The sequence below is a fragment of the Dermacentor andersoni genome, chromosome 6 (assembly GCF_023375885.2).
Source record: "Dermacentor andersoni chromosome 6, qqDerAnde1_hic_scaffold, whole genome shotgun sequence".
Lineage (NCBI taxonomy): Eukaryota > Metazoa > Arthropoda > Arachnida > Ixodida > Ixodidae > Dermacentor > Dermacentor andersoni.
The window spans coordinates 5,949,768-5,972,465 of NC_092819.1; the positions used below are offsets into that span (position 1 = coordinate 5,949,768).

General features: G+C 47.3%; 1 protein-coding gene across 4 annotated transcripts in view; it reads right to left on the minus strand.

Annotated features, from left to right (window-relative positions):
• Positions 1 to 6,775: 6,775 nt before the first annotated feature.
• LOC126521642 (F-box only protein 9) overlaps positions 6,776 to 22,698 on the minus strand; it is a 58,260-nt gene continuing 42,337 nt past the window's right edge. For all 4 annotated transcript variants that reach the window (XM_050170351.3, XM_050170352.3, XM_055065772.2 and 1 more), the window contains 3 exons: positions 12,361 to 12,587; positions 9,132 to 9,208; positions 6,776 to 7,138 (listed from right to left, as the gene is read on the minus strand). In XM_050170351.3, the coding sequence (XP_050026308.1) occupies positions 7,030 to 7,138; positions 9,132 to 9,208; positions 12,361 to 12,587 (413 nt within the window). In that variant the 3' untranslated portion in view covers positions 6,776 to 7,029. The remainder of the gene's footprint in view (positions 7,139 to 9,131; positions 9,209 to 12,360; positions 12,588 to 22,698) is intronic.

Here is a 22,698-nt window from a genome sequence, read left to right on the forward strand (position 1 = left end):
AGTAGACTTGGCAATGCACAGGTGCAAGACCTTGCCCTGTGTGAAAGGGTTGGCCCACGTGGGCACAGAGCTGCTGTTGCCCATTTGAACAGCGAAGCAGACAGACCGAGGTCACAATTCATGAACAACACATTTACTAGCATTGCTCGCCCAATGCCTCAGCTAGCCAACACCACATTTCCCCAGTGGTGTGAATGCATGTACAGTGCTCACGGAATGAAACGCGTCAATTTAGAGCTAAGTAATGCGCATACTTTCGCTTCAACCGGCTGCAGTTCGTGTCACATCGATGTAATTCTGGCGCGTACACTTACATCGGAGCCCTCGTCACCTTTGGTGACCAAATTCCTAGCGACATGACATTGTGCTCTCGCGTACTCTGCACATATGTAGGGTTGTACTAAATGCTCCGTGTCCTCTTTCAATCCGTGAGCACTGTACATCTCCGAACAAAAGTATACGGACCACAGGGTTGGCGAAAAAATGTATTTGTTTGTAATTAACACGAATAAATGGAAACTGACGAGTGCACTAGAAAATTCGTAATGCCAAGTTTGGACTGTAGTCTTCAATTTTAAGTTGCATTCACAGACAGAGGAGAAAATGAGTTTTATCATGCAGTCCCTGGACCTTATACTTTTGCTCACGGTTGTACTACATACCGTGTGTCCCAGCTAATACCAGCCAAGCTGTTCAAAAAGAATTATAATACAAATACACAGTGAAAGATGCGATTATAAAACCTATGGCACTAGGTCATTGTAGGTCTGACTACTGAACACTGTCGGTCTTATAATTGTACCTTGCACCGTATGTATTAAAATATTTTTTTCTTTAGACACCTTAACTAAACCTAACTGGGACACCCTATATACATGCCCAAATTCTAGCCATTGTGCAGGCTCCTCAACACGAGGACATTGTACAGCCAGTGTCTAAAGGATGGTATGTACAAATTCAGGCTTTGCCACCAGATAAGTGAATCAGTGCTTAAATTAAGAAAATTATGAATATGCTTTGGAAGGCAAAGCTCATCAGTTATTTGCAAAAATTCTACATTTTAAAATCTGCCACATTGAATAAAAAGCATAAATGTCTGCCGATTGTTGAGTAAGAGAAGAAATTGTGCAGAAACCATCGACGATAATTGTCAGTGAATATCTAAATCCTTCTAGTGAGCTATTCACTTTCTTAAAGGAATGATAAGCTTGTTGGCATGTATTTGTTACAGGATATTTAGGTAGAGCTTGTTTCGTTATGTAAGTTGCGAGAGAACAAAGCCGTTAACCTGCACATCTGTAGTAGTTGTATAGATAGATGGGTAGCACCATCGTGGAAGGCGACTGCCATCCTCCTCTCCCAGTGGCCACCACAGGGTACTGGGAGGGGAGGAGCGGCCCGAGGAGGGCTGTTCTACCCGACCATTCCACTTTAGCACCTAAACTTTCAGACGGCTCAAAGACCAGGCGCAACAGTATGTGTCTTGAGCTAGCCTGCGCAACTCTGTCATCTGCAGCTCGGCCATTCGAACATGCACCCTTTGTATCGGCGGTAAGTCCACCACCGACTGCCAACCACAGAAACAGACAAAGAAACCAATTTGTTTTAGAAGATGCTGTTTGCATTTTGGAACTAGCATCTTTTTCGAGCCTAGGCCACTCGTGTTGCAGGCACACAGCATTTCCATTTCACAGTGCACACACATTCACGAGTGATGACCGTGGCATCAAAATGTTTTTCACACACGCAAATATATTTAAAATAGATGTGAAGCCGAGCGTCTCTTGCCACCAAATGTCTCGCTTCCACTTCTCTCGTAGCCACGCGTTGATACCTTTTGTTCAGCGCCTTTGCAGCTAAACCAACAGGTAGGTACAGAACAATTATTAGGCTTTGTCACTGTCACCACTCTAGGAGAAATGTAGAAAAAACAAGAAACAAAGTGGAAAAGTGCACTTTGTGCCGACAACGTTGGCACAATAACTGTAGTCTACCATTGCACAAAAGCAGGGTGTCTACCAACCGGGAAGATTGGTAATTCTCTGGAATTTTGAATAGTCGAAATACTGAGGAAGAACTCTGAGAAATTGTGTTTCTATTGGGGAAAATCAGCTGTAACTTTATTGAAAGGGAACGGAAGTAGCGGTAATGCTGGCCTGAGTAAGAGAAAGGAATCGTAACGAATCGTCTTTGGTGCCATGTCATCGGCTGGAGGAGTTGCCAGCGTACAGTCAACAACAGACTTTCCGGGTGCACGGCTTCGCGGCACCACCACGTACCCCCATAGAGTCGATGTTAAGAACATCTGAAATTTCGGACGAAAGAACCCTTCAACCATCCAATTTTCAGGACTTTTTGCCACGACTGCAGGTCCAAAACAGTATTAATCAAAGCCACCACCATCGCCATTTTGACTACCTCGCTGCCTCAAACCGGTGCTCTCGCACGCAGATCCGCTGGCAACCGCAGCAACGCTAGGCTTAGCTGCTTCGACGTCTGCTGTTAAGCTTCTTGCCATTCGGTGCCGTGTTTTTCATTAAAATTATTTGCCACTATCAGCAATGGCACCCGACACCGCCTTTGTGGTCTTCGCGATTAGCTTTGAAGCACAGAAAGCACGCCGCGTTGCATTATGCCGGTCCCCGAAAGTCAGCTTCATCTTAAAGGGACACTAAAGCGAAACAATAAATCAGTTTAGACTAATGAAGCATTGTTTGAAAACCCTGCAGGTAGTCATTAAAAAAAATAGTTCGATTATTAGATGAGAAAATGAAGGTCCAAGTATCAGTATTTGAATTTCGCGCCGAAACCCCAGCGCCGGTAGGTCAGCGCGACGTCAGGGATTCCAAAGTATGTTTGCGCATTTGGGCCGCGTTGGCCGAGTAAAGGTTACCGAAACTTGACATGTTTAATATTTGGTTCCTTTAGAACACAATGTAGTCAATCTGTACCGCTATATATAATTAGTAGGCCCCAGAAGATGCCATCAAAATCCAAGACGTCACAGCCCCCAGGTGCGGGAACTTAAGTAGGCGTCGCCAACCGTATTTCGTTCTTGCGCTTTTTCTGGCTTACCAAACGTCTTATCGTTGTAAGAGTGGTATTTTTGGTGTTGTAGAATGGTAATTGACTGATGCAGCAGAAATCATTTTTCACTTTGGTGTCCCTTTAATACAGCAATGTTAAGCGGTGAAGCATAAGCGTGGGTAGGGGCAATTGTAACTGGATGCAGTAGGTATTCCTTAATTACATATGTGTGCACCCTCCATGTCCTGCCACAGTACGAACACTGATGTGGCTAATAAGTGTACTCGTAGGTCTTCAGAGCTTTTTCGGATGTGTTGTGCCAACTTGAGCTTTTAAAGGCAGTAAAAGACATGCATCCAGTTTTTCGAACTGCCCGAATTTTCGGACATTCTCGCGGCCCCTAGGGAGTCCGAAAAATCGGACATTATTTGCACAACTGGCCAAGAATATGCTTCAAATGGTCTGTGGCACAAACGCACGGCAGAAGGACAACGAGAACAGAAAGCACCTATGCATTGAGCTCAAAAAACAGTGTTAGCTGATGCCGATATGCAGGTGTCCCTCATCCAAACCAAAATAAACTTTAAAGCAGTCAAACGCAACACTGAGGCGTTGTGCGGGGGCTAAGAGTATATGTCAGGACAGTTGAGGTTGGATTGCCAGCTGTTGAGAGAGAATCTCGCATGTGACAAAGTTCGGGCCTGATACCAATGAGCTTACTATCGGTTGACAGAAATGGCTCATATTCGAAAATATTTGCTTCTGTATGCAACTCCTTTTTATTCGTATTTGAAAATGTTCGACTCGATTTGCAGTGGGTTTTACGATTTTTTTTTTCAAAGATATTTTATTTGCTGTGCATTTTACTTACCCCTCCCTTCTGTTTTCTTTTTGAATAAAATAAACACTATTCCTTGCTGTTAAAACCGAGTTATTTTTTTCACATGCTTACTAGAGAGTGACAGCATCAGGCAACATGGTGTCAGCCCATCTTGACATAAAGCAAAGTTCTGTATCACTTGGGAGAAACCTGGAAAACTCGGGGGAATTCGGAAATGTCAACTTGGTGCAGGCAGCCTGAAAGGTTCGCATGTGCGCAGAGTACATGTAGCATCTGTCGGGCGTCTGCTCTATTCGTGCCGCGCTGCGTCCACTGTGGGTGCCATGTGGAGTGCTCCCATACCACGGAGTAAGACATATAGGAGGTGAAACTCCCGTCAGCGCGAGCGAGCGCGGGCGACCAGATAAAGTCACAATTGTTGCATGCGCCGACGCTATCCTATGCAGTGGCGGCACCATGCGGCGCGTCGTAGAAGCCGCAGCGGAAAAAAAAAAAAAAAAAGCAGCGCCCGGCAGGCGGCTCGGCGGCTCCGGCAGCTCCGGCGCTCACTCCGGCGGCGCCCGCTCAAAGCAGACGACAAGCAGGCGAGACGGGTGTTTGCTTCGGCGGGCACGCCGTAATCGAACTGCGTAGGTGCACGCACTCAAGAAAACTGTTTTGTTGTGTGCCCATCAAAGAAAGCAACACGTGTGGCAAACTTCCGCTAATCTTCCTCTTATCGCCAAGCAGCTAGGGCAACTAGTTTTCGCGAGTCTTAAAAAAAGGAAAAGGAACGGAAACACATGCACGGCGGCATCCTTCCTACGCGCACCCCTGTGAGCACTAGAGCGAGAAATAAGCGGTCGCCCTTTGAGCGATTAGGAACGAGATGGCCATCGATTTCGCAAGCGCAAAAAGCCGAGAACCGCCCGCCACGGAGCAAAATAACCCTGGCTACAACCTGAAGCTACGTATCATCTTATAGCTGTCATGGAAAACGCGTTTTATTTTTTACTGTGCTCAAATGGCAGAAGCGTAGCAACGGTTGCTCTTCGGGCTAAAAGCGGTAAAGAAGCGCGCGAGAGTGCCCTCAGTAGAAGTCAGGCGCGCGCGGCCGAACGGGAGCAACACGCTCGACCGGTTGCCCTGGCAAACGAAACGGCGGTAATTTCTTCCGATGCCGCCAGGTGCCGCCAGCATGAAAATATATCCGCGGGCTTGTGACCTTTTCTGGTCGCCACAAACAGCGGAGTTTCCACTCCTAAATATTTCTTGCTCCGTGTCCCATACACGCAAGTTCTTAACCACCAGAAAACTATAGAAGGACCCTAATAATACTTTATTGAAATAAAAAATCACCAATCAAATTTTAACACTTCATTATATCTGTGTTCACTACATTGAGGTTTGACTGTGCAATGCGTTTCTGCGACTACTGTCTCCACTTATTGAATCCACACAAATAATTTTCTTTATTTTTGCTGACCACGCTTCATAGCAGTGAGAGAACAGAATTTGTGCAGTAATTGCCAACATTATTATTTTTTGTTAATTATGGAGTTTTACATGCCAAAACCACTTTCCGATTATGAGGCATGCCGTAGTGGAGGGCTCCAGAAATTTTGACCACCTGGGGTTCTTTAATGTGCACCTAAATCTAAGTACATGGGTGTTTTCGCATTTTGCCCCCATAGAAATGCGGCCGCGTGGCCGGGATTCAATCCCGCGACCTCGTGCTCAACAGCAACCATGGCTGGTACCAACATTTCTTTTTTAACATTGCTAATCAATATCCTTAGAGGGCATCTTGTAATGGCATAATTAAAGCCTGCCAGTACTCAAAGCATATCATAACCTTTGCTGTAAGTGCAGTGCACCAGTTTTGAGAGAATTAAGTCCTCAAGATTTAAAGTGAAATACATTGCTACCTTAGTTAACATATTTCTGCACTGTGGAAAAATGCTGTATAAAATAGTTTAGAGCAGCAATGCACTTCACAGCACATCTTAAGTCTGTGTTTATCTGAACTAGCACAAGAGACAGTTTCTAGCAAAACCTGATGTCTGCCGCTGCTCAAACTTAGAAGATTTGGGTAAGCTGCATGTTTGTGACAACTATAGTTTTGTCAGCAAAAATTAGGTAACATGACCATAGGATTGCCAAAAGCCCTGCATTTCAAAAAAATTTCTTCCTGCAAAACAGGCCGTCCAGAGGGCCCGCAACATCACGGAGTCACCACCTCCCTGTCCCGTCGTTGGCGGAGCCACCGACTTGATTAGCAGAGCCTTCGGCTCTCCCCAGTAAAGTTCCTCAGAACACTCCAATAAAGTTCTTGTCACTGTCCTGCTAAACACCTAAAAAAAAACATGCAAATTGAATGGACAAACACTAAGTTGCATCACCAATTGCTATGCTCTGCTGCATGTACAGGAAGCCACATGCACCACTGCTCTCATTTCAGCCGATGCTGCAGCAGGGCATTACTAACCAGTGAAAGGAAATAGCCTGCAATGTCAGGGCAGCACCATCAGAAGTCTGGCGATCAACTTTAAAACAATTGCGTTTTGTGTGTCAAACTCTCAATCTGATTACAAGGAACACTGTAGCGGGGAACTCCAGATTAATTTTGACCACCTGGTGCTCTTATATATGTGCACTAATGCACAGTACACAAGTGTTTTTTGAATTCCAGCCCCATCGGAATACACACCCTGATCAAACCTGCAACCTATAGCTCGGCAGGGATCCACCATAGCCACTGGGATACTGCATCAACTTTCAGGTGAAGGATAGAATGCAGGCCAAGCACAAGTGGAGATTGTAGTATTTGTGTGTACGAAATTCATACTATCTAAACATGGCATTGCACTTAAAAAGACTACCTGTTCATATTTGGAGTGCTTGTAGTAAGACGCTAGCAGACAAAAGTTTTCCAACATCTGACAAGTAGAATCTTTATTACACCCACAACATTCCCTTTGTAACACTAATATGACTCAATTCTTATCGCCCAGTCTTCAAGTCCTTGGGGGGGAAAAAAAAGAAACAGCCTCTCACCACATTTGTAAAATGACTGAGACAAACATACTTTGACAAAGAGAACATCACAAGAAACGGGTGCGTGCCTACATGTCCGAACTGTAACATAGCACATGTTGCACTCCTTCAGGGCTCGTATGTAATCACAGTGGGGACTCTGCAACATTAGTAAAGCTCTTGACTCTTGAAAACCACAGTGGCGGAAAAGCATTGGTTGTCAAGTCAAATGTAGCCACTGACTCCTGGCCCAGCCTAGGATGGAAGGAGAGAGAGAGAGGAACAATCAAATGCCAGAATTTGGTAGAAGCTACCTGCAGATGCAATGGCGACGCAAACGTCGCAAGCTTCCAATGCATCTGAAACATAATGCTGCAATTCTACTGTTCATGTATTTCATCAACTCATCACAACAGAGCATCCTTGTACAGTGAAACCCTGTTGATACGTTACTCACTGTTGTGTTCTCCTGGTCAATACGTTGCGTTTTCGCGGTCCCGACCTAAATCCCATTGACTCCCATGTATTATGTCCCCTTTGATACGTCGCCGTTCTGCAGTGTTCCCGTATCTTGCATTGATTTTGAACGCAGCGTGCACATAAATTTAAGAGTGCATAAGGCACACTGCAGCAAGCGACGAAAGTTTGCGATAAGTGACCGAAGTTGCACAAGCACAAGGGGGGCCAGGCACTCTGCTCAAGCATATCGGGAGAAAATGTGCACATTGCAGTTGGTGAGTCACTGGAAGACATGTACATTGGTAAAAACCTAGCGAGGACCACGCATACTGGGCCAGATCCGCCGAGCGAAGGGCTACATTTATTTTGGGGCAGGCAATGGTTATGTGCTGCATAATCGCCGGTTCTCTTTAGGCAGCTTCGCCGCAATACAGTCGTGTTATGTAGTGAAACACACCAAGAGTTTAAAGGGGCCACTGTCACGGGACACCATACGTGGCCTTCAATTATACAAGTGCGCACGCGCCATCCCCAGTCACAGTAGGAGTGCTGAGACGTCGAATAACTGTACTGGCAGCCATTCAGAGCTGTTATGACGTTGCTGTGGCAATTTGTGTCCTTCATGGTTACATTTTCTTTTAGAGCGCAGCTCTTAAGCGCCCGTTCCTGCGTTGAGCGTCGGCGTGCATCAGCGGTGTTACACCTCGTAACCGAGCGAATGTGCACAAGCGAAAGATAAAAGCGAACGCAGAGCAAAGCGGTAGACGAAAGAAGAGGAAAGTGGAGAAGGAGCGGAGGGGAAACAGCCTGTGCATTCGCTGAGTTGCTGGCAGCCACGGCATACGCCGCCACGTGGGCGATCTCATCTGCGCTTCCGAGGGAGGGGGGCCAGGGTGGCGTGAGGTGGGGAGAGCTACGCTCGTCTGCAGCGTCAGCTGGTGAGGTCAGTCTGTGGTACCAGCGTGTATGACATGTATCACTGCTCTTGTAAGGGGCGATGGCGAGCGACTACGAGTAAGGCTGAATGTGACGCTCCCTTGGGTATTGTCGCCGCTGACACTGGTGGCACAATTTCCCCACAACGAAGGGCTGCTCTCGTCATTGGTGGAATGAATGCGTCAGAAGAAAAGTGTAGTGCCATGTGGGCTGTGCGCCAGTGATGGCTATGATATGGTGCTGGAGTAGCATGCGTCATCTGTATGGAAACAAAGCATGCTAATCACAGCGTTCTCTTTCTCATATAAACCTATATAATCATAATACAAAATATTGGCACGCAAAATGAAAACACATATAGAGAGCTGTGCTCAAATTTCACATTAGGGAGTATTTTAATCGTCGGTGAATTTTTTCCACAGTCCCTTGAAAAACAAATCAACAGGGTTTTACTACACCTATATCTCTGACACATCTGGCTCAATCTGGGATGCCAAATTATCCTCACATTTTGTGAGGGAGGCCTGCCTACAAATTCTTAGAATACAATAAATTTTACATTCAATTGGTTCATAGGACCTACAGGGACTTTCACATGCTTCAGCTTTGGTGATTTATGCGTTTTTTTCAAGACTACTGTTTTGCTAAAGAAAGGGAGTCTCCTTTCTTTTTATTTTTTTCACATGCTGTTGCTCTCTTCTGTGCACACCCTGAGCAAAGCAATGCTAAACAGTGCTGTAGTCCAAGATGTTCTAGAAAGAAGAAATTGCTTGCTCTTGCTCCATGTCTGGGGAATACCTAACTGCATAGAACAGGAAGTGGGGTTAACAAAGCCACAGAAAGTATGACTAACCAGTAGCTGTGGATGGCATAGCTCTTCCACACCAGCTGTGCATTTGCACGACCTCGCACGCTTCTCAGCTCCAGCTCCTGCATGAAAATCGTGATCAGCAGCCTTATAAAAACGATCAAAGCCAGCATTCCTTCAAGTCTGATGGTTCATTTCGTGCAACGGCAGTGGGCCACAGTAAGCAAGTGATGCTGCCTCACTTGCATGGCACAAATCTAAGGAGTGTATATGTGAGTCATAAAAGGCATAGAGCAAGGCTTTAGAGCAAAGGTATAAAAGTTCACAAGTGGTTATATGACATGAGGGTGACTGAAAGTGCCATAAGCTATAGGTCCAACTAGTGCAGCAACATCAAACTGGTTTTGCAGAAAAACCGGTTATCCCGTTATTCGAATTTGAAAACTGGATAGCCCGAGTAATCGGTTATTCGGTTATTACTAACCGGATAGCCGGATGTTCGAATACCCTGGTATTTGTTCATCTGTACTTGTGCCCAAATTACCTCCCTTTCTCTCTTGTATTAGATTTGTAGTTATTTTTGCAACCGCTCGTGCGAGCCATATATCCTGTCTTGTTCACCTCCTTACCTTTCGTTCTTTAAATTTATCTTTTTGAATTGCTGTGCTCTCTGAAATAGTACTACAGGGTTTCCCCCTGAACTTATTCCAAGTGCCAGCTATTTTAGTCGAAGTGCCAGTCAATTTAACCCCAGCGCTAAATAATCTATTCTGTGCGCCACATATTTTAATCCTAACACCAGTGAATTTAATTCAAAGTAAAGATGCATTTGCGGATGTGTTATAGCAGTTCAAAAGAATGACGGAATGTATAACTGAAGAGCTTTCTTGAAGAGCATTGTCATGGGACTACAGAAATGCCTTTCCCGCGCGATATATCATCGAAATATTGCACTTGGAGGAAAAGGCAAGCAGTCAGTTCCAAGCGAACAGCCATTTACTGTCAGTTTCTGCAGCAGCTACCGTGCACACTTCTCCATCCTCGGCTTCTAGCATAACTAGCGCCTGCCATTACCCCTCCCTCCAAAAGAAGGACAAAAAGAAGAGAGACTACTAAGTCTTACCACTCGCGCTGACTCCCATCCACAAACTTTGTGGTGTGGCCCCTGTCGTCATGTCCGTTGTCTTTCTTTTATTTTCTCCTTGTGCCATTTAACATCTCCCCATTTCTTTTGGGGGGGGGGGGGGGGGGCTCACTTTCGTCTAGTCGCATGGAGAAGTAGTCCCTGTTCTTTTTGTCCTTTTGGAGGGAGGGGTAACGGCACGTGCTAGTTGCACTAGAAGCTGAGGATGAAGAAGAGTACATGGTAGCTGCTGCAGAAACAGACAGTAAACGGCCGTTCGCTTGCAACTAACTGCTTGCCTTCTCCTCTCGCGACAATATCTATGTCAGTATGGTTGGGAATCAGGCATGGGCTAGCGAAAGATACGTGAGGTAACGTGACATCCTTTCCCATGTGACTTGACGTTAACTACGTGTCCACCATCGCATAGCTTTTGATTTTCCCGTTTGTTTAATATCGATGTCAGCATTCTTGATAATTAACCATGGTCTGGCTAAAGCGTGATGTCACGCGACTCTTTTCCACGTGGTCTGAGGTAGGCGGAGTGCACACCATCGCAGACCTTGTTCGAAGCCTGGTCGTTGTATATCCACATCAGTATGATTGGGAATCACGCATGGACCAGCGAAATATATGTGACGTCACGAGACAGCGTCTCCCATGTGATTTGATGTTCGCTACATGTGTACCATCGCATAGCTCTTACGATTCCCGTTTGTTTGGCACCCATTTTGCTGTGTTTGTGAACTACATGTGGGCTTCAGAAAGATACGCAAGGTCACATGACATCCTTCCACCGCATGGTCCAGCGTACCCTTCGTGGGTATTATCACAAAGCTCCTTCGAAGCCCAATCGTTTGATATCCATGTCAATATGGTTGAGAATCGGGAATATCCTAGCAAATGTTACGTGAGATGCCGTAGCACCCTCTTCCACATGATCTCAGATGCATTACGTGGTTATAATAGCAGAGATTGTTCGAAGCTCGTTCATTTGATATCCATGTCAACGGGCACTGTAGAAAAGAAAATGATGAGAGGTCACGTGTGACACCTTTTTCAGCCTGTTTTTATCTGCTTTAGAAATCAACAGTTTGTTGTTGGATGCCCCTTTGTTTCAATGCATGTTAGCAAAACCATCAAACAGCTACATTTTACATGACCTATACATGGCAGTAATGTCCATAACAGTGCATTATTTAGATCATGTATCGCACGGGACAGGCATTTTTGTTGTCACATGACGACACTCGTCAAGAAAGCTCTTCAATTATGTTTGGTCGGCGCAAAATTAACATTTCATCATTATATTGAACATCCTAGAACACCTCCACAAATGCATCTTTACTTTGGATTACAATTCACTGTTGTTAGGATTAAAATATGTGGTGCGTAAATAAATTATTTGGCACTAAGAATTAATGTGTGGCAGTTGAGTTCAATTAACTGGCAGTTGGACTAAAATAGCTGGCGCTTAAATCAATTTGTGTGGGAAAATCTAGTAGATTTGAATATCCGGCTAACCGGTTATTTAAACTGGATGTCCTGAATATCCATTTCTTAAAATCCGGATAACCAGTTTTCAAGACCAGATTCACTTATCTCCAGTTAAACCAGATGGCCGGTTAGGCGTATATTTGCAAGGACTAGTGCAAACTGGCTTGGAATGAGCTGTGAACAGCAAATGCATTTAATCCAGATGCATAGAGATGTTACGTTGAATTTATTCCCTGCATATTATTTTAATTCACAGGTTTCTAACAAAGAAGCCTGTAATAAGACTATTCTGAGCTTGTTACAACTCAAGTTGCAGCCAATTGTAAGTTTCATAGATGCACGTATCCCAAACATAGCTGTGTTCCTAGGGAGCCCAAAACAAATGCAAAAAAGTGTAAAAGTGGCACTTCTATAGCGGGCACATATTGGAAGAAAAGAAATGCATTTAACAGTCAACACATTAAATTCAGAAAGACTGCCACCTTGTTCTGAAGCCTGTTGAATGGCCTATTCAATTCAGCACGTGTTGACAAGGTTACTGTTGTTGCATTGAAAAAGCCGGCACGCTTGCACACCATCAGATGGTCCTACTGGCACCAATGTATACACCATTGCAGTGCTTCTATTCACCCACCCCTGAAAGAAGGAACCCACCAGGTGAAATACTTGATCTGGCTGTGGTTCCATGCTGTGCCTGACGCCTCGCCAGTAGCCAGTGTTTCGCGGTGTCTTCATAGCAGGCTTTTTCAACACTGCCTTCACCCTGGTGCCTTCAAGCCAGAAGCTTCCTCGTAGCACAGAGGTGTAGGCTGGTCGACGAGACCGTAGTTTCCCCAGGGAGACGTACGGGTTGTCGGGTGTGGTCAGCATTAGTACCACTCCTGCATAATCCAACATCATCACTGTGGCTAAGGCGTAAACACAGACAGCTGATTACAACAGGACCTTGCCAAAGAGAGACCACAAACATATTTTCACGTTTGCAGAGACATTGGCAGGTCCATTGATAAATTGTACACCTTTTGTTAGTGTATCTTTGTAACATTCTGAAGCCACTTCTAATGTGCTGTTGATTTGTTCTGATGTCACTAGAAAGTTAGATGGGCACATAACAGCCAAACACCACAGGTAATGAGAACAGTGCAAGTTAGCAAAAAAAAAAAAATAGTGGCCATAGTCTGCTAACAGCTCCAAACTTAAAGCATTCAGGCTGCTATGGCTGTGCCTGAAATTTGTGCTTCCAGGAGAGAGAGAGAAGTTTAATGATACGAAATGCAGAGAGGTCGGCCTGAGGTATATTCCTCTAGCCAGCTACTCGGCGTTGGGGGAAAGAAAGAGGTGCATGATGGGTGACGATGACGAGAGGAGGATGTAAAACATATGGCAAGCAATTTGGCATGCTCAAAGCCTACAGTCCAGGCCCGTACTTTTTAAAAAGTTCAATAACACCTGGATGGCCTTGAAACTCGATTGAGCTTCTGGCCAAGGGCCTAAAATAACGTCCTCCGACATCGGTAGGCTGTCGAGACGCGTAAGGTCATTGTCAAAATTTTGACGCTCTTCCACGTACTTTGGGCAGTCACAAAGCACACGACCTATGGTCTCATTCACATTGCACAACTCACAGTCTGGAGACTCAGTGCGTCGCATGAGGTGCACGTATCCGCGCGTAAACGCTACCCCCAGCCTTAGTCTGTGCAGAAGACTGGCACAGCTGCGTTGAATTTTCGGTGGTAGCCTAAACTTCATGGTAGGGTCCAATCTCTGGAGTCGTCTGTGGCAATTATCCTGATTGTCCCAGTGGTTTTCTGTCGATTTTTGGATGACACTGGAGAGGAGGCAGTTGGCGTCCACTCTTGAAAAAGGAATTGCGAGCAGTGACTCTGGTTCTTCGAGTGCTTTCTTCGCCTCGGCATCAGCCAGTTCATTGCCGTGTCTACCACAGTGACTGGGAATCCACTGAAATGTGATGTGGTGGTCATTTTTGTGCGCTAAAGTGTAGAGCTCGGCAGTTTGAAGAGCCAACACTCTGTAAGTGCTTTCTTTCAAGACCACTATAAGTAGTTGCAGAGCCGATTTTGCGTCGCCGAAGACTGTTCATACTTGAGGAGGCTGTCGCAAAATATAGTGAACGGCCTCTCTGATTGCCACTAGTTCTGCAGATGCTGTAGTCGAGACGAAACCGTTGAATGACTTGATGCGCAGGCACGACAAAAGCCACACCAGACACATACGACGAGACCAATCCATTTGTATATTCATTCACCGAGGAGTCATATTCTTTCAACATATATTCAAGTGTTATATGTCTGAGGCCGACAGTAGGTATTTGCAATTTTTTAGAAATTCCGGGAATATATAGATGTACCCTTATTTTGTGCATTACCCATAGGGGCATACATGCAAGGTTAGCAGGGGCAATGATGGTATGGCAGATTCTTGGTATTTAATGGCTCTTGAAAAAGTGGAGTCCCACCGTATGACGGGAAGTGTCGATAAGGGATGGCATCCATGACGGCACAGCAGTCGCAGGAATACTCGGAAGAGGTTCGCATCATAGACAGGTAAAGGGGTGACGCGAGCCTCCTCAATTGTTCCGTAGGTTGAGGTGCAACGTGGAACACCGAGACATGTTTTCAGCATCTGTGCCTGGGCACTTTCCAGCGTACGCAAACATGACCAGCTCATACATGATAAAACTGGCAGGCTATACTGAATGTAGTCGACGTAGAGAGCCCGGTACAGCCAGAGTAGCGAATGCTCAGATGGACCCCACTTCATACCAGCCAGAAAGCGAAAAACTTGAGCAAGCCCAGTTAATTTTCTCTTTAACATTGCCACATGCTTCAACCATGAAACACCGCGGTAAATGACAACGCCGAGGTATCTGTGGTGGGTCGCATATGGGGTGACATTGCCATTGATCATAATTGGATACCAACACATAAGCTTCCGTGTGAACGCTAACGCAGCACACTTATCTGGGGCCAGTTGCAGTCCTTGGTACTGAGACATTAAAGAAACAGCTCGCTGCAACCTTGCACGAATTTGCGGCCATGTGACTGCGGACGCCCATATGCATATGTCGTCTGCATAGGTACTGATGCATACTGTATCAGGAATTATTTACGCAAGGCCAATAAGGGCAACATTGAAAAGAGTCGGGCTGAGCACTCCTCCTTGAGGCACTCCACGGACCACAACATGTCTTCTCGTTTCGCCATCATTCATGGACATGAAGACTGTGCGACCATCTAGGTAATTTTCAATCCACATGTAGAGACGGCCGCCGATGCCCAAATTACTGAGGGCATCAAGAGTGGCTTCATGCAGTACGCTGTCATGGGCTCTTTTTATGTCTAAGAAAACTGCTCCTACAAGTCGGTGTCGCCTTTTTTCGTGTTTGATCATGGACACGAGATCAATGACCCCATCTACTGCAGACCGTCCACGTTTAAATCCGGTCATCATTTCAGGATAAAGCTCATTCTTTTCCATGAATCATTCTAATCTAGTGAGCACCATCCATTCCATCACCTTACCGACACAGCTAGCTAAAGCTACTGGCCGGTAAGATAACATTTCGTAAGGCGATTTTCCTGGCTTTAGGAGAGCCACCAAACGGTTGGTTTTCCACTGCTTCGGGACTGTACTGGATGACCACGTGGCGTTATAGTACGACAGCAGGACTTTCCGACCTTCCACACCAAGGTGGCACAGAGCAGTATATGAAATACCGTCAGGTCCAGGTGCAGAAGATCGTCTTGAAGCAGCAAGTGCAGCTTCCAATTCTGGCATCGTGAAAGGAAGGTGGAACAGGTCAATCCAATGTTAGACAAGTTGAAATATCGGTACGGGTGACTCTCTTACAGAAGTCTTCGGCAACCTACACTTCCGTCAGAGATTGGTGAAGTGCTAGAGCACGGAAAGGATATTTTTGCTGAGGAGGGGCATGAAGGCTTCGCACTATCTGCCAGATTCTAGAAAGTGGCTTTCGAGGATCCAGAGACGAACAGAAGGTCCTCCACCATTGTTTTCCCATTTTTTGAAGGTGACTCCGTATTTTTCGTTGAGCTCATCGACGTAAGACAAGGTCTAATGATGATTGAGTTTGCCTAACCTTCCTTTCCGCTCTACGACAGATCGCACGGAGCCGTTTATATTCAATATCAATCGCCGTTGTGGATGTAGGTGCACTGATAAACTTAGTTGTTTTCAGCACTGACGATACAATAATGTCTTCTATATCAGATGGTGAAGTTATGTCTCCGCAATACTCTTCGACACATGTAGAGAATGTGGACCAATCAGTGCAGTGTACAGCAGATGTAGTTGATTGCACAAACCACTTCATCTGCACATATGTTGGTATATGATTGCTCCTGTGTGTTTCTATGTCCAAGCACCAGCTGACTGAGGGCAGGCGGCTCTGAGACACAGTAGTGAGGTCTAGGCAACTTCCGTAGGCAGTGCCGCGGATGTAAGTTGGAGACCCATCGTTGATGATAGTCAGACCTTCAGTGTCTATGAAGTCCATCAAGTTCCTACCCCGACAGTTCATTGCAGCACTTCCCCAGTAAGGATGATGAGCATTTAAGTCTCCAATAACAACATGAGGGCCTGGGGAACCTTGTAACACAGTGGATAGGTAGGAGAGGCCAAGTCTTTGTCTAGGAGGTATGTAGGCGCCGATGATCGAAAACACATGTAGTTTGTTTTAGTGTCACACACACACATATTCATTGCTGTCATGTGGAGTGATCATGTGCCAAACATACGTCATGTCACTGCGTACACACATTAACACTTTGCTCTTGTGCCCATCTTCACGTGACCAGAGCTTAACGTATCTGTAAAGGCAAAATTCCAACGCGAGACTTGGCTCACGTATCACGATCACTGGGAAGTGGTATTTGAAAATCCGTTGCCTAAAGTCAGACATGCAGCTGCATAGACCTCGAGCATTCCATTTCATTATAACAGAATGATGCATCTTCTGTTCCAATGTCCAGTGTGTTATCGTGAGAGCCATGATTGCCACCCTTATTTTAGAGCCGCTAATAGTGGCTCCATAGCATCTAACGCCTTCACGACAGATAGTGCAGTTGGCGTTGCCAATCCAGAGAGCAATATACGTATAGTGTTTACTAGCTGTTTAAGCATGTCTATAACCTTTTCATTTCCAAGCTTTTCTTTACCCTCCCGGCTCATGGGGAGCGCCGAAGGAGCATCTCCACCTGAAGCCCTTTGTGGTAGCGAAGGCCACTCTACAGCCGAAGAGGTTGGACGCAAGTTGAATGATGCTTCATTCCCTGAGGGGCGCGGAGGTACTGGGGGAGCTGCATCTTGTGTGTGTCGGTCTTGCTCTCTCTGTGGCACGTTTTGCATCCAAGTACTCGAAGGAAGTGCCTCTTTCTGCCGGGACTTGCTCTGGGAGCGGCGAGGCCTTTGCCGCAACCTGCGCCTTTTCTTGCAGACGGAATCGGCAGCCTCCTTGTGCGTGGAGTTCTCTCTCACCATTTTTCTCAGAATTTGTCTCTCCTCTGCCATTCTGGGGCAATCCTTGAATGTCGCTTCATGGGCTCTGGAGCAATTTGCACATTTCATGGCGTCAGACTCACAGGAGTCTACCTGATGAGCACCACCACATCTTCGGCACGACGTAGGATTCTTACACACAGCACTCACGTGGCCCAGTTTGAAACACTTGTGACACTGTAACGTTCATGGCACATATGGATGCACTGAGTGCCTCACATAACCTACTTTGATCGATGCTGGCAAAGAGTCTGACTTGAAGACCAACTTGATGCACTGGGAGCGGCCGAATCGGTGGATTTCGAGGATTCGCACTGTCGCAATAGAAGAGATCGCAGGTCTTCATCCTTGATGTCAATGTCCACATCTGATAGAACACCAGTGCAGGTATCATTGCCGTACGCTAGGAAAGAGTGAACTGGGATGTTGCAACCACTTGAATGGCTTTCAAAGCCTCCAGTACTGCCTGAGAACTCCCGTCTACCATCAGAATGTTATTCCGAGCATTAATGCGGATTTCTCTCACATGTCCTGAGGCTATTCGAACGAAGTATTTGGTCAGCGATTGTCTGTTCAACGAATTCAAATTCGTTCCTGCCGTAGTTCTCGTATCTCCTGCCGTAGCAAGCATGTGATGCCCCCTCAGGCATGTTTGTTCGCCGCCAGGCTCGGTGGCCTGCTAAGCTCGGCAGGCAACATTGGTCACCGCACCGCAATAAGCGCCGATGAGCACGGCTGCTCGGCAGTTAGTCATCGTTCAGCACCACCACGCTGCGGAGCGTCCCTCTATCGGAGGGTTCCTCAAGCCCTCCCTTGTTCACGAACCCGGGTGGATCGTGACACTGGCGACGAGTACCCACGGATCATCCCACGCCGCCGAGAGCGGAGAAACACCGCCCCCCATTGCTGCCGCCATGCCGCTGTACGGAAGGCTCGAGCCGTTCGAGGGAGATGGGTCCGCCTGGCAAATTTACGAGGAGCAAGTCCACATGTTCTTCCGGGCAAACGACACACCCAAGGCCAAACAGCGGGACATTTTCCTGGCCAGCTGCGAGACCCGCTTCTTCAGCCTCTTGCTCGACCTTCTCAAGCCAGCCACGCCGCACGTTAAAACGCTCAGTGAGCTGCTCGCCATACTGCGCTCGCATTTCAACCCAGCACCATCCACACTAATGGAGCGTTTCCACTTCAACAACCGGAGCCGCCGGGAAAGAGAGACCCTCGGGCAGTTCGTTGCTGCGCTACGAGGGTTAGCGAGTGCCTGCGTTTTCGGGGACCAGCTGGACTCGCTGCTCCGGGACCGTTTCGTCTGCGGCATCAACAACCCCGCCATGCAGACACAACTCCTGGAGCTTCCCGACCCCTCGCTGGGTGATGGCATGAAGGCAGCGCTGGCAATGGAAGCTGCCGCCAAGGACGCCGGCGAGATTGCCCGTGCGACTGGCTCACCGTCGGCGGAAGCGACGGTCAATGACTTGGCGACAAAGGGCAGTACCTGCGGTCACTGTGGTGGTGCCCACTCCGCCTCACAGTGCCAGTTGTCTCAAGCACAATGCTTTACATGCTGGAAAACTGGGCACCTGGATTGTGTATGCCGAAGGGGGAGGACGAACAGCAAGCAGCAGCAGCAGCATGATTCAAGCCCAGGTACCACACAAGCCCGTGGCCAGGGTAGCCGTCGCAAACGTATGCGGCGGGGGCGTGCGGCAGCAGGCTCAAGTTCTTCCGCGGCCAGGCTCTACGTCGTGGCCGAGAACCCGCCGATTTTCGACATGTGGCACACAGGCTTTGTACTGTCATCTGTGCCACCTTACATGCTGACCTTCGAAATCTGCGGGCACCCCATTCCCATGAAGCTGGACACAGGAGCCAGCGTGTCAGTAATGGCCGGGAAACTAGGACTTTCGTTTCTTTCATTTTCGGATCTTTTTTTTTTGCTGGCAATCTGTACTTTTCGTTGTTTTTCTTTGTTGTTCCCACTCCTGTAAGAGCCTGTAAAGGCTTACAGTATTAATAAAATAATAAAATAAATAAATAAAAATAAACTCTTGAAGCATACTTTCCCTGGCGTGTCTGTCGAGGCTTCGGGCGTGATGCTACGCAGCTCCTCCGGGCAACTCTCCCAGGTCCAGGTTCAGGCAAAGGTCAGCGTTCGTTTTGGTGACAGGGAGGCAACCCTTCCCCTTTAATTAACGAAGGGGTCGTCGCCGACGCTGCTGGGCCGAAACTGGATTCATGCACTGGGCGTTCGTCTACCAGAGTACCCGGAAGCCAGCCTGCATGTGGTGCAGAGCTGCCAAATCAGCCAGGAGCATCAGCGAGCCTCGCATCATGTGGAAAGCACCCCCTGGCTGTTCCCACAGAGACCCTGGTCCCACCTACATGTGTATTTTGGGGGACCCTTCACGGGATATTACTTCCTGGTAGTGGTGGATGCCTTTTCAAAGTGGGTGGAGGTTCTACCTGTCGCCACTCCATCAGCAGGCGCGACCATTGCAGCACTACGACAGGTCTTCGCCGGATGTCATCGTGTCTGACAATGGTCCTGCTTTCGCCAGCATAGAGTACCTGGCCTGGCTGACAAAGAACGGTATCCACAGGATGATGGTTGCGCCAGACCACCCTGCTTCAAATGGTGCAGCCGAGCAGGTGGTGCAAACCATCAAAGACAAGCTCAAGAAGAGCCAGACTGGGGATTTCCAGACGCAGATTGCCCGGATACTATTTCAGTACCGGACCACGCCCCACGATGTCACTGGTCGTGTCCCCTGTGAGCTCCTGCTGGGTCGGATGGTCAAGACACCCTTGGACGTCTTGCATCCGGACTTCCGATCCACAGTGCTCTTGAAGCAGCTGAAGCAGAAGCTGGCTGCTGACTAAGGGTGCCGTCCCGGGCCTTTGCCAGAGTCAGGAGCTCCAGTTTTCACCAGGAACTTCCGTCCTGGCCCACCCTGGTCTGCCGGACAGGTGGTGTCTCCTGCCAGCGCCTCATCGCTGCGCATCCGCATGCTAGAAGAGGCCATGTGGCACAGACACATCGACCATATCGGGCCCCGCCTCGGGACCTGGCCAGCACCCTCGACTGCCACTTCTGAGTTCCAGCCCGCAGGAGGACTAGTGGCTGCACCAGTCGCTTCCAGCGGAGCACCACCCACCTCGGAAGTGGCAACTGTAGCCAGTGGTGCGGCACCCATTGGACCAGTGTCGAGCCCAGCACCACTCATGAGGCCAACCACTACGGATCCTCCGGATGGAGCGAGGCTGGCTCAGGCAGCACCCGGCATTGCCACACCCGACCCATTAACACCGGTGCCCAGGCGGAGTATTCGACGGCGGAGGCCACCGGACCGTTACTCGCCTGAATAGCAGGCACCGTTGACCCAGCTAGGGTGGAGGTAGAGCCTCATATATTGAACATGGATGTTTGTTTTTTATTTAACAAACAAACTGGAGGTAAGGGGGTGTAGCAAGCATGTGACGCCCCCTCAGGCATAATGTTCGTTCGCCGCCAGGCTCGGCGGCCTGCTAAGCTCGGCACGCAACATTGGTCACCGTACCGTAATAAACATCGATGAGCACGGCTGCTCGGCGGTCAGTCATCGTTCAGCACCACCACGCTGCGGAGCGTCCGTCTATCGGAGGGTGCCTCAAGCCCTCCCTTGTTCACGAACCCGGGTAGACCGTGACAGTGGATGTTGAGGACTCACACTGTCGACAATAGAAGAGATTGCAGGTCTTCATCCTTGATGTCAATGTCCACATCTGATACAACACCAGTGCAGGTATCGTTGCCGTATGCTAGGAAAGAGTGAACTGGGATGTAGCAACCACTTGCATGGCTTTCAAAGCCTCCAATACTGCCCGAGAACTCCCGTCCACCATCAGAATGTCCTTCCGAGCATTAATGCGAATCTCTCTCACATGTCCTGAGGCTATTCGATCGAAGTATTTGGTCAGCGATTGTCTGTTCAACGAATCCAAATTCGTTCCTGCCGTAGTTGGGGTGTAGCCCCCGGAGAAGACCCGTTCATCACACCTGCTTTTAGAGTAGAATCACTGCCTGCTAACATCCGGCGAAGCTTGCACTTCAAGTCGCGCAATTTGGACTAGCGTGTAATCACTGTCCGATTCCATCTCTCCCGTTGTTGAGTTGTCAGATGAATCGGGAAGCCTATAGTTAGTGATGTCGCGGTTTCCCACAGACAGGGCTACCGCTGCAGGACTCGCCTTGTCAGGAGGGCGCGGAGGTCCTTTGTCCCCCATTCCGGAGGACGACGTCTTTGCGGAAGCTCCTGATATCCAGAAGTCGCACAACTTTGAAGAACCACAGAACAAGGACTTTCGTTCCGCACTTCTTCGTCTTGAGCTTCCAGTAAACACTGTACATGGTAAGGGTGCTAAAGTGAATCAATATCAGGTTATATTAGGTGGCCAAATCTAAAGCTGGCCAAATCTCTACAGCTGGCTCACCTGGCCACCAACTTTCTGTAGGCTTCTGCCTTAGGACAAGAACAACCTAACATACATGACTCTCCTGTTTTCTAAGCATGAAATTAACCTTGACCTTTTCGCAAGCCTGCTCCATTGTAACGCACTTGAAAGTAGAAAAGGCGGCACTCACATGAGCCAGCTAAACATTTGGCAAATTGCATCTCTCTATAAACACATTTTTAGGACCTTAAAGGGCTTCTGACATGACATTTCTGACTTCTCCTTTTTTTTTTTTCAATAGATAAAGGTTTTGGAGCTCAAAACCTTTGAAAGTATACTGGCAACACTCGGAGCACCCTAAATAATTTATTATAATAGCTTTTTGATTTTGCTTGCCAGAGGTATATGTGTCATGACTAGATTTTAGGTGCCTAAAATAGGCACCTGCAGCCTCATTTTAGGCACCATTGGGGCCGACACAGGCACCAAAAATAGTTTACAAACTGTGACTTGTCTTCTGTGTTGAATGTTCATTACCTATTATTGTGGTAAAAAAAACTAAAGTAGCATTTACTTTTGAGGTAGCAACCTTATTGTGAAGCCACTGATTGCCATGGCTTTGGTGTGTGCATGAGGGGCCGCTTTTTTGTGAACCTGCCTACTGCAACCAACATGTTTAATACTTTAGTAAAAGCAACACAAAAGGAACTCTTTAATACATCTGTTCTGGCACAATTAGCAGGTAGTGTAAATTTAATATAGTTCAACTTTTTCGTTTACAATCGCATCAAGTGGAGCAAGCACAAACAGAACATAGACCAGGAAACCCACTAAATGGTTAATGAGAGAAGCAGAAAATTTGAGCCTCATGAGTTGAAGTCAAAAAATGTTACAGTAAGAAAACGAGCATTGAATACTATGTTTAGAAGTCTTTTTAAAACCTATCACAGTAACACATGATCATCATCCTTGGGTTTGGAAGTTCAAGCTTGTGCCTCTTCCCACTCACAGTAAGCTTGTACA